Source organism: Caretta caretta, chromosome 2 (assembly GCF_965140235.1).
Source record: "Caretta caretta isolate rCarCar2 chromosome 2, rCarCar1.hap1, whole genome shotgun sequence".
NCBI lineage: Eukaryota > Metazoa > Chordata > Testudines > Cheloniidae > Caretta > Caretta caretta.
The window spans coordinates 21,907,683-21,919,652 of record NC_134207.1 but is presented as its reverse complement, the minus strand read 5'-3'; the positions used below and the strand labels follow the sequence as shown (position 1 = coordinate 21,919,652).

The 11,970-nt window shown below is 42.1% G+C and overlaps 1 protein-coding gene across 7 annotated transcripts in view; it reads right to left on the bottom strand.

The window, feature by feature from the left end:
- Window positions 1–7,861: 7,861 nt before the first annotated feature.
- MTSS1 (MTSS I-BAR domain containing 1) overlaps window positions 7,862–11,970 on the bottom strand; it is a 178,627-nt gene continuing 174,518 nt past the window's right edge. For all 7 annotated transcript variants that reach the window (XM_048841599.2, XM_048841603.2, XM_048841602.2 and 4 more), the window contains one exon: window positions 7,862–10,793. In XM_048841599.2, coding sequence (XP_048697556.2) covers window positions 10,096–10,793 — 698 coding nt within the window. In that variant the 3' untranslated portion in view covers window positions 7,862–10,095. The remainder of the gene's footprint in view (window positions 10,794–11,970) is intronic.

Below are 11,970 nucleotides of genomic sequence, written 5' to 3'. Positions count from 1 at the left end.
TATACTTTGGATGGGATTTGGTGATATTCTACCTTAACTCTAGCATCAAAACTACCTATCGTACAGTAGAATCTCAGAGTTACAAACACCTCAGGAATGGAGGTTGTTTGAAAGAACATTTGTTCATATTACGAAAGTTTACAGCTGAACATGTATTTAATACAACTTTGAAACTTTACTATGCAGCAGAAAAATGCTACTTTCCCTTTATTTTTTTAGTTTAACAGTACTGTACTTGATTTTGTTCCCTCTGTGGTTGCCCGATTGCATACTTCTGGTTCCAAATGAAGTGTGTGGTTGACTGGTCAGTTTGTAACTCTGGTGTTTGTATCTGTGAGGTTCTACTGTAGTGTGTAGGCATCTGTATCTTCACACATCATTTGGGGCCTGTAGGTCAGATGCCTTTTTTTTCAGCCAAGTACACAACATTTTAGTTGGATGCTGTGCATCCCTCTGCACTGACATCTTCCTGTAAAATGTTAATTCTGCTTCTGAAATGTTAATTTCTGGCCTTCTCTAGGTTGATTGGAAGATGGTGGAGGTATAAGGATGGCTGAAGGAGGCTTTTATTTAAGTTAAATAGGTGCCAAGTTCTCAACAGTGATGAGCAATCTCTAACCCTCTTAATAGCTGAACTTTCACTCATGCCTTGTGTTATCATTCACACTAGCTCTTCCCTCCTAGACAGGACAAGAATTTCAAAGGTAAGCAGAAAAAGATGTGCAGGCTGCCTCTATACAATGAAGCAGAAGAAAAGATCGCAAGCCCTGCTCTCTTCCCTTTGATGTTTTGCTTTAAGACACTGCACTTAGCAACTACCTGGCAAGATAGAATAAACTAAAATGTTAGTACTTTTCCAAAAATGCATTTGGATATCAGCAATTTTATGTAGTACTGCAAACTATGGGTGCATCTCTAGTAAGCTAGTTGTATTATTTTTCTTTCACATTAGAGTGCTTGTGAGCCTTCTACTGATTTGGCTAAATGGGCTACAAGTGATTTTGATTTTTTTTAAAACAACCAAACTGCAAAGAATCATTTTAATGGTATTTGGCTTAATGCAGCAGTCTCCTCTGCTGGAAGAAGTCCTAGTTTCAAGCACTGGAAATATATGACTTGTTTATCTTATTAAATGTGTTAATCGGCAGGGCAATCCAAATGCTCTTGCATTCACTAAGGTACCTTAGTTACATTAAGGAAAATGTAATGTAAATACTAGATGCAAGTTTATGCACCTGTACCAACATTATCTATGTAAGGTATCACTTTTCCTTCTCTGAAGCTGGCCCATGGTGTTCTTTGATATGGTACAACTGAGCCATTCTTCATCAGCCAAGCACAAATCCTTTTTTCCCTTAATCCCCTCTAGCATTACCATGCAGTGCCAGCAGGTGGACATGTTTAGAGAACTGATTGCCTCACTATCAATTCTGTTAATTCATTTGAAAGAGTAGCCCCCTCCAGGCAGTATACTATCTTAGCTACTCTTTCATTAACACATAACAAATGGAAAAAACTTACAGCAAGGAAGATTCTCCTGTGAGAATTCTAAGAATCTCCATCTCTCTGCAGCAATGGCCTATAAGGGGAAAAAGGAAAGAGTTCCCCTCTAATAGGAATAGGATGTCCTGGGTGGGGCTCTCAGAGCACCAGTTGCCCACTTCAGAGAAGGAAAAATGTTGGCTAGGTAATTTGTGCTTGTTAGTGTAGAATCACAGCCATTCAAATTGTCCATTGGAGTCAGCATGCTGCCACTGTGAGCAATTAGGCAGCTGGGAGTGTTTCTTGAATGAAAGCTGCTGCTGGGCTGAATAAAATGGTATGCAAGTCTGTTTTGGCACTTATGAAGGAAAAGGGAAAAGCTTTATCACACTTATGTGTATTCCAGAAATGTGGGTGATCCTTGGGCCATGTAGGTTGATGTAATGAGCTAGGTTGCACTGGTAAGAAAAGAAATAGGCAGGCAGGGGTTAGACCACACTGACCCAACGGAGGCCTAAACAGGCTTCCTGGCCCTGGGGGGAAATAGGAGTTAGAATGCTGTGCTGTATGTGGCACACCTTGGGGAATTCTGCACCTAAGATAAAATTTTAAAATTGTTGACAATTCTTATTTGTAAAACATGTCAGTTTTAATTATTTTGGTAACTTATATTCACTAATCTATTTTGAAATATTTAATAGACAACAAAAAAGATTCCTTACCTAGACATAGTAATACAGAACTTTAATAATTCATTTAAACTACAGTACAGAAACATATTTCCCACACTCCCCAGAACCAGGGCAAAGGCTTGGGGGAGTCAGGGGTAACAGAGGAGGGAGAGAGAACAGATAGTGAACCTAGAAGGTGTGGGTGAGAGAAGTATGGAACAGGTTTTTTTGTGGGGGGATTGTTAGTGAGTTGGGGAGCCTCCCCCATGCAGATGCTAGCTAACCCCTAGTCTCCCATTCAGTCATGCACCTCTGCCTGTCCCATGTGTCCTTGCACACTCACTCAGGCACTCCATCCCCAGGTATCCTTGCAGCCCTCTCCCCATGTGACCCTGCAGCATCCACTTCTATTCAGCCCTGACTCAGTGCTGTCACCCCATTAGTGCCCATTCTAGTCTGTCCTGCCCACTAGCCCTTCTGAGTCCATGTCTGTGTGACACACACCCTGCCCCCCAGTGCCCCAAACTGTCCATCCTCCCCATAGTCCATGTCTCATCACCTGGACCAGTGTGTGGCTGCTTTGGCCCTGAGACGGCTGTCCTCTCTTCTGGGGCCACAGCAGCCCCTGGTGGGGAAAAATATCTAATTGCAGCACCTCCCCAGCAAAATACATTATTCTGCAGTGGGGAAAAGAAAACTCTGTAGGGGACATGAATTCTGCATGTGTGAACTGGTACAGCATTCTCCCAGGAGTAATAATATGGGGTGGGGGATAGCAGTGGTAAAATGACACTGGCCCAGGCCATGTATGAGGGGAATACAGGGCTCACCACCACCAGGCTGGCAATACGGCCCAAGCAGTTCTACTGCCTCACCAAGGGGGAAAAAAAATCTGCACGGGGAAGTGGCAGGCTGCAGTAACCCAGAGGTGCAGGAACAGAGAACAGGCTTACTGGACCAAACTCTCAGGCTAGCCTAACGGAATAGTAACAACTGGTACCAAATATGAGGCATCCAAGCTATGTGTGGGGTGAGGGAGTTAATGTGGCATTGGTGTTGGAGCCTGTAGGCATCAGGACTGCCCAGCAGAGGGGGAAGAGTGAGAGGTTCAAGATATTGACCATAACAAGAACTCACTAAAGCTCTTCCTGGAGCAATTACTGACTCACAGCAGTCGGAAAGGGACAGGGAAATCTTCCTCAGTGGATTTTTCCAGCGTCTTGAAGCTGCTCCTGTACTATATTTCACACTCTTGAGCTTGTTGATTCCAAAATGCCAGGTCCTACTGAATTTCCATTCTGAGCTGCTTAAGGCTTGCCTGCTACGTTACTGCAGTTGGTGTCAGCCTTTGCTACCGTGTTTCACCTTGGCAGGAGCACCAACTATGCAAAGCCTCCTGGGTTTGGAGATTCTGGAAAGCTGGTTCTTGTAGCTGACTTTCTTCCCCAAACAGTTTTAGCCCTGCCTTGGTACCATAATATGCTGCTGGGCTGTGAGTAGAAGCCCTTTTGATCTTAAATGGACTTGCTACTGTACTGTGCTTTCTCTTAAATACCAGTTTCACGCAGACTCCTGTCATCAAAAAGCCTCTCTCTACAGCAGGGCACAGAAGACAGGGAGCCAACTTAAGTGCCTGCCTGGAGACAGAGCCCTAGTCCTGCTCGTTGGAGCAGAGAGTAAGACTAAGTTTTCTGATTGCTCCACCTGCTGGCACTATTTGTGAAACTAGAGAGGAGTTAAAAAAAACCTGTTAGGACTCTGAGGAGAACCCAGTTGCAAGAGATCATGGTGCATCAGGTGCCCAGAAGGGAGAAGTGTCTGTCTCTCTCTCTCTCTCAAACTAGCTCCTGGCAACTTAATGGGAGAAATTAAAATCTTCATGTGCATGTTGTCTTGGCATCTAGATTGTGAATGCAATCAAATCCAAAAATGCATGACTAGTGTTTTGCAACATGTGATCATGGAAATGGGTTGTAGCTGGAGCTGATCGGAGAATTTGGACATGTTTGAAGTAGACATTTTTGCAGAAAGCTGATACTGTTTTAGCTCTAAAAGCATTGTGCCTTCCAAGGCACAGTCTGTACATCCACCAGAAACACTAGGCATCACCCTAGCAGCATCCTTTACCACTGTTTGTTGCAATCATGGTAAAGGACAGAAGGTCAGTCCAGCTCCATATCAGGCACTGAAGGTATTCTAACCAAACTGGTCTAGGAAGATGGAGGTAAGTCAGTATCTAACAGTAGCTTCTAGTATAGCCCCTCTTGTTCTCACCTAGGCTGGTGTTGCAGGGGAGAAATGAAGGGTGTGAGTTCTAACCAGGTGCACAAGATTAGAGAGGAGAATAAAGCTGATTGATAGAACTATGATTGGGTGTCTAGCCTGCAATGTAAATAGAGAATAAAGTAGCAAAGCGCACAAAAATGAAGCTTGTGTAAGAGCAAAAGATTCATGTGGGGAAATAATCCAAGTAATTTAACTGAAATGTCATCTCCACAATCTTTGCATGCAATATAATTGTATGCATCAAGATATTACCCCACTTTGTCTCTCATCTCCAGAGTCAGACATTTATAGATTTTAAGGCCAGACAGGACCATCTTGTGCAACCTCTATATCACAGGCCACAGAATTTCCTCCAGTTATCCCACTATTGAGTCCTATAATTGTTTGACTAAAGCATATTTTCCAGAAAGGCCCCCAGTCTTGAAGATTTCAAGAGATGGAGGATCCACCACTTGCTTTAGTAGTTTGTTCCAATGGTTAATCACCCTTATTCATAAAAAGTGGCATTTATAATATGAATGTATGTGGCTTTAACATCCAGCTGTTGACTGGGTTATGCCTTTCTCCAGAACCTGAGTCTCTTGACTACGGCATCAGGCTTTATCCACTGTTCCACAATGCCTCCCTTAGACTTGAATACACTGGCACTGCTTAACTAAAATTGACTTATCTGCCTTTGAAATTCATATACATTTTAGCTTTTCTGTGGTACACCCTCCTGAAGAGTACTCACCTTCCACAGAACAGGACCCTTCCCCCTCCAGCAGGTGGTCTGTGCCCCATTCCAGCACTCCTCTCCAACATGAGCACAACTCTCTCTCTCTCTCACATATGACCCCTGATCTTTAGCACAGAACTGTTCCGCACATACGCAGGATGTTCCTCTTCCCCCTTTAGCCTCTGGTGCAGTTCCCTGCTATGTCTTGGGCTGCGGGAGGAGGTGGCTGTCACTGACAGGGCTGTTGTAGAGATGACTTGTTCATAACAGGAGTCCCAGCTAAGCCTTTACTCATGCATTTGTAAAGCACTCCTTGCCATAGCTAGGTTCTTTGTAGCACAGCAGCTCTAATAATTGCAGCAAAATTTTGGAAGTTAGCCAGTCCAAAATCATACATTCCAGGGTCAGAAGGGAGGGACCATTGTGATTATCTAATCTGACTCCTGCATAACACAGGCCATAGCACTCGGATGAATTTATTCCTGTTTGAATTAGAACAGATCTTTTAGAAAAACATCAAATCCTTATTTAAAAATGGCCAGTGATGGAAAATCCACCATGACCCTTGGTAAATTGTTCCAATGATTTATTACCCTAATTATTAAAAAATGTCCTTTATTACTCGTCTGAATTTATTTAGCTTCAATTTCTAGACATTGGATCATGTTACACCTTTTTCTGATAAATTGAAGAGCCTGCTATCATCAAATTTCTGTTCCCCATGTAAGTATTTACATAATGATCAAGTCACCCCTTAATCTGGTAAACTACACAGATTGCACTCCTGTAAGCTATCACTGTATGGTAAGTTTTCCATTCTCATAGCTTTCTCTCAACTTCAGTTTATCAACATCCCTTTTGAATTGTGGACACCAAAACTGGGTACAGTATTGCAATAGCTGTTCCACTGGTGCTAACTACAAAGGTAATATAACCTCCCTACGCCTACTTGAGATGCCTGTTTATATATCCAAGGATTGCATTAGCCCTTTTGGCCACCAGGTTTGCACTGGGAACTAATGTTCACCTGATTAGCCACTAGAAGCACAAAGTCCTTTCAAGAGTCCCCCATCCTAAAGAATGGCCTATATTCTTTGATCCTAGATATATACATTTACATAGGTGGTATTCAAACACCTTTGTTTGTGCCCAGTTTATCGAACATTCCAGATTACTTCATCATCTTAATTATTTACCACAACCCCAATCCATGTGTCATCCGTATACTTCATCAGCGATGATTTTGTTTTCTTCCAGATCATTGATAAAAATGTTGAATAGCAAAGGTCCAGGAACCAATCCCTGCATGACCCATTAGAAACATATCGACTCGATGATTTCCCATTTATAGTTACATTTTAAGACCTGTTATTAAGCCATTTAATATGTACCATGTTGATTTTGCATTACTCAACTTCTTAATCAGTGTCGTGTGGTACCAAGTCAAATGTCTTACAGAAGTTTTAAATATATTACATCAGCACTATTGCCTTTATCAACTAAACTTGTCATAAAAAAAAGCCACCCAAAAATCAGGCTAGTTTGAGATGTTTTCCATAAACAAGTTCCAACAGCCAACTTGTTTTAGCAACTAATTACACAGAATTGTCTGATTCTTTTTCTTTAAAATGGACACAAGCCACTTTTTTTTTTTACTCTCCCATGATTCTTGTGCTGTTTGTCAACTAAACTCCTACCTTCAGTGTAAACACTAAACAGATCCGAGTTGTTGCCTTGTTATGGCCTTTTGGGGACAAATATACCCTTTTTATTCCACTTGTCTGAAGTCTCCATGTTTACAGCTAGCATTGAAGAGCCAATCCATTGCTCACTGAAACCAGTGAAAATCTTTCCATTGACTTCAGTGGCTATCAGATCTGATGGCCCTATGTCTGATGTTCTCTAGGAGAATACTTTTTTCAAATGTTTGCACAAAGTGTCAAAGCTGACACACACTGGAGAACCATTAGGAAAGTGCCTCAAGGTTGTATAGGCTTGCCTAGCAGCACCATGCACTTATGAAATAAATTATGGCAGTAGAAAGAAAGTGGGTATGCAAGTATACTGCTTTTAAAGGCACAACATATATCTAGCTCAACCACCTTGAGTTTTCCTTTCATGTCTGAATGAAAAATGAAAACTTTAGGACATGAATTGTCTGTTTCAGCAGCAGGTAAATTAGGACGCTGTATGGTAGTTTTAAAACAATTCCTTCCCATCCTACCTTTGTCTTTAGGACAGGCACCAGAACGGAGAGCAGACATCAGTCAGAAATATATGGAAGATAGCACTTACTGTTATGCTTGATACTGACTAATATATTTATTAGAACACAAGCCGCATCAACAGCAGTAATCTTCGTCCTAAGGCAAAAGGATAACTGCAGTCCACCAGGAAAACAGATATACTGAAAGCACAGTATTGGCCAGCACTTTAGAGTGTTGTACGATGTATCTTTCTCCTCTAACCTCAGGGCCACCTCTCCAAACGCCCTAGGAAAAAAACAACTGAACAAAAGTATAATCTCCGAGAGTCCTCATCTAAGCTTCTGTTTACCTACATGCATGATTCAGATGCTTGGAGTTCAGGCATGATTTGCATGTTCTGTGTTTTATATTTTTTTTAAAGGAATTAGACAAAGAAAAACATCTACATCCAAAGCCCTGAAAGGACGGAGTCTTTTTTAAGAATGGAAAAACACGCATTTTCCATCAGTTCTTTATTTATAATGTAGGCTGAAGCAATCATTACAATGTAGAAGGGAGACCCACAGTTACAGCAATTATTTATACCAGTTTAGAACAAAAAGCTGCACAAGGAGAGGTCAACTCTCAGTACAAACTAGCAACTAAACCACAATAATTTACCATTAGAAACTTTTTATTTTTTAGCTGTGACACTGCTTTTACAATATGCAAAAACACAAACAATAGAACTATCCAAAGTGTTTTGTCACATTCTTTCTACATTGAATTTGGCAACATTTTATATTACATTTACCGAGATTATACTTACGTTTAAGAACTAAACAAGTGAAAAGCTGTACTTCGGTACAGTTACATCCATTTATTTCAAAGGTTTAAATAACACTTTTAACTATTGAGATTATTTCCTAACAGTTTTTGTTTAAGCAAAAACCGCCTCAAAGCATCATTTGCACAATGCATCAGCTACTTTATCAAGATTGGTGGGCTCCACCCCAGGCACTACTGTTTGTTATATTCGGTAATAAGGAGCTTGTTTTTCAAAGAAAGGAAGGTTTCCTATGTTCTAAGAATCATGCCTTTTTGCTTTAAAGCCATAATATAAAAATGTTAAGCAACCACAGCAGTGTAAATATTATATAGAACAGAGTGACTATTCAGTTACAAGAAGGCTCACATCCAATGCAGTTATGTATTAAAGCATAAGAGGTTATGTAGGCAAGACAAAAGCCAACAGAAATCTGCAGTGTTTGGTGGAAACTAGCCCCTTACATTTTATTTGGTGTATTTTAACAGTCACAAACATACAAACCTGGTACCTATCTCACTTTTGGGGTTGATGAAGACAGGCAGGTTGTGTGCCCTTTTGGACTGTTTGAACAGAACACTTGCGGCACTCCCAAGTTCTGCACATTTCTGTTGGCTTCAGGAGATGGGTACTGCAGTAATAACTTAATTTTACTTTAAGAAAAAAATCCATCTCATCTATAATTCTATCAATAACATTCCAAAAATACATTGCCTAGAATACAAAAAAGAGAACAGAGTGGTCAGTCTTGGAGAAGTGACATTAAATATAAATCTTTCTCCCACCCCCCTATTTTTCAGTATTTAGTAAAAGCCAATCAACTGCCATTTAAAAGACGGTAAGAAAAACAAGCCCCTGAATTGGAAAAGAAATATATTTGCAATTTACTAGATCTTAAGCTGGTGACTGCAGTCAAATCATTAAGTGTTTTCTCAAAATATTCGGGCTTTTCAGGGTGCCCAGCCTGCTGGGCTCAGTCACTAAAAGGCATTTTGATATATCGAAGAACTCCCTGCTATCATTTTTAAAACGTTTTCACATTTGTAACTGCCTTAAGCCTCTTGAACTTGTTTGTATTCGATGAAAGGATGAGCGGAATGGAAAGTGATGGAGGACATCTAAGCCTACACAGTTCAGGTGGCATGCATGTGACTGAAAGTTGTTGCTGTGCAGTCTAGAAGAAATATGGGGAAAAAAACTGAAGTCTTTAAACACGCTACAGAAACAAACACCGCAATCCAATATGGCTTATTCGGATGCACTTACTGTGAAGCTACTAGCACTTAATCCTACTAGGCTACTCTTGTGCAACAGCATCTGCTATTTTGATGGCATTTCCCTCCCCCCCATTATCCCCCAATATTCTACCAATTGCAGGTTTCTTTCTTGCATTATATTGCTTTTATCATCAATTGTTATTCCTGCTTTTCAAACAAAACAAACAAACAAAATCATTATACTTAAATGAGTATCTATTCCTTACTGGTTCGTTTATACACAGAAGTATCATTTCTTTTAAATCTCACTATTACAAGGTGCTCTACAAAAGCCTGCAAAAAAGCCAAATGCAGTAAATCTCTTTGCCAGAGTTAACTACTTAACTTTTTTTTCCTCCTGCGTATTTAAAACTTTACAAAGAGTTATACAAAAGTTAAATGGGATTTGGCACCTTCAGAAAAAATTAAAAGGGGGTCTTAGATCCAAAATGTGCAGAAACAAAATCACTGATATTTACAAATTAAAACACTAGTGAAAATGTCTGTTACTATGCGTTTTCATCTCCTTTTCCCATTTATAGTACCTCAAAACTGTCTATTACTGAGTTTCCTACAAAATTGTTTGATTATAGATTGGAATGGATAGAGACAAATAAGGTTTCATCACAGTTCATTCTCACTGACTAGAACTCTGGCAGCAATCTCCTGTCTACAAAATACGAGGTGCCGAGCGATCATTTGTGGTAGTTTTCTTCAGTTTGACACCACGGCGAATGGCGTTCAGCATGTCTTCACCTTGCAGGGCATCTCCAGGGCTCAGGTGTCCTGGGTCACACTTTGGCTGGCATGGGGGCGCAAGGGTGCTTGAGCTATCCCTTTCGCTTTCTTCTCCCTCACTTTCAGGGACTGCTTGTCTCTGCTCATCTGGGGTATTCAGCTTCTGGCTTGGTGGTGGAGGGTTGACAGATGCTTGTCCACTCCACAAGGAAGAGGGCATACTGGTGACTCCTTGCCCACCGTCGCCTGCTGATTCAGACTCAGGACTCTGCTCAGCACATTCTTCTGCCCCACCCAGGATGCCTGGCAGTCCCCCTAGTACATCTGGTACTGTTGGCGTTTTGACAGGAATTACTGGAGTTTTGATTGGAATAGGGCCCCCCCCTATGGTACCTCGTCTGACCGAAGGTTTGGTGGAAGGGGTCCGTCTGATGGTTGCTACACCGGGTGTAACTATTACAGGTCCAAGCGTTGTTGGCAGGCCTGCAGTGGAAGCAGGACGCTTGGCCTGAAACATTCTGCGGTAGGACTGGCTGATATCACTGTTTCTTGGAATGGTTGAGGATTTGTCAAATTCTTGTTGTTCCGTCTCCTGATCGGCACTCACGGAGAAATAATCATAATCTGAAACTGATGCCAAAGAATACTGTTAGAAACAAGCTGGAGCAAACAGCTGTATTAGGTTAGTGAGTCTAAAGTAAGTGTATAACAATACTAAGTTTGAAGTCAATACAGTAACTCCTCACTTAACATTGTAGTTATGTTCCTGAAAAAGGCAACTTTAAGCAAAACAATGTTAAGTGAATCCAATTTCCCCATAAGAATTCATTTAAATGGGTGGTGGTGGTGGTGGTTAGGTTCTAGGGAAATTTTTTTCACCAGACAAGAAGACTATATATATATAAATGGTGTGTGTGTGTGTGTGTATACACACACACACGTACAGTATAAGTTTTAAACAAACAGTTTAATACTGTACACAGCGATGATGATTGTGAAGCTTGGTTGAGGTGGTGAAGACTGAGTGTGGGATATTTCCCAGGGAATGCCTTACTGCTAAATGATGAACTAGCAATGGGCTGAGCCCTCAAGGGTTAACTCATTGTTGTTAATGTAGCTGCACACTCTACAAGGCAGCACGAATGGAGGGAGGGGAGACAGCATGGCAGACAGAGACCCACACTGTGTGTGTGTGTGTGTGTGTGTGTGTGTGTGTGTGTGTGTGTGTGTGTGTGTGTGTGTGTGTGTGTGTGTGTGTGTGTGTGTGTGTGTGTGTGTGTGTGTGTGTGTGTGTGTGTGTGTGTGTGTGTGTGTGTGTGTGTGTGTGTGTGTGTGTGATGCGCATTGCCCCTTTAAGTATGCTGACCCCACTCTTATCAACAAGCTGAAACGGGCCAGGAAGTTCCCTCCCTCCTGAGCCCTGCCGTGTGTCCCCCCTGCTCTACGGAAGATGGGGTAAGCGGGGTGCAGGAGCACGGGGGGGAGGGGGACACCCTGACATTAGCCCCCCTCCCTCCCCACACAGCAAGCAGGAGGCTCTGGAGAGCAGCTCCAAGGCAGAGAGCAGGGGCAGCACATGGCAGTGGGGGGAGGGACAGCTGAACTGCCAGCAATTGATAGCCTGCTGGGCAGCTGCCGCACAGGGAACTTAGGGGAGCAGGGAGCTGATAGGGGGGCTGCCAGTCCATGCTGGTTCCAAGCCCGCACCAGCTAGCTGCAACGGGCTGCTCTTCCAGCAAGCAATGGACAAAGCAGGCGGCTGCCAAACGATGTTATAAGGGAGCATTGCACAACTTTAAACGAGCAT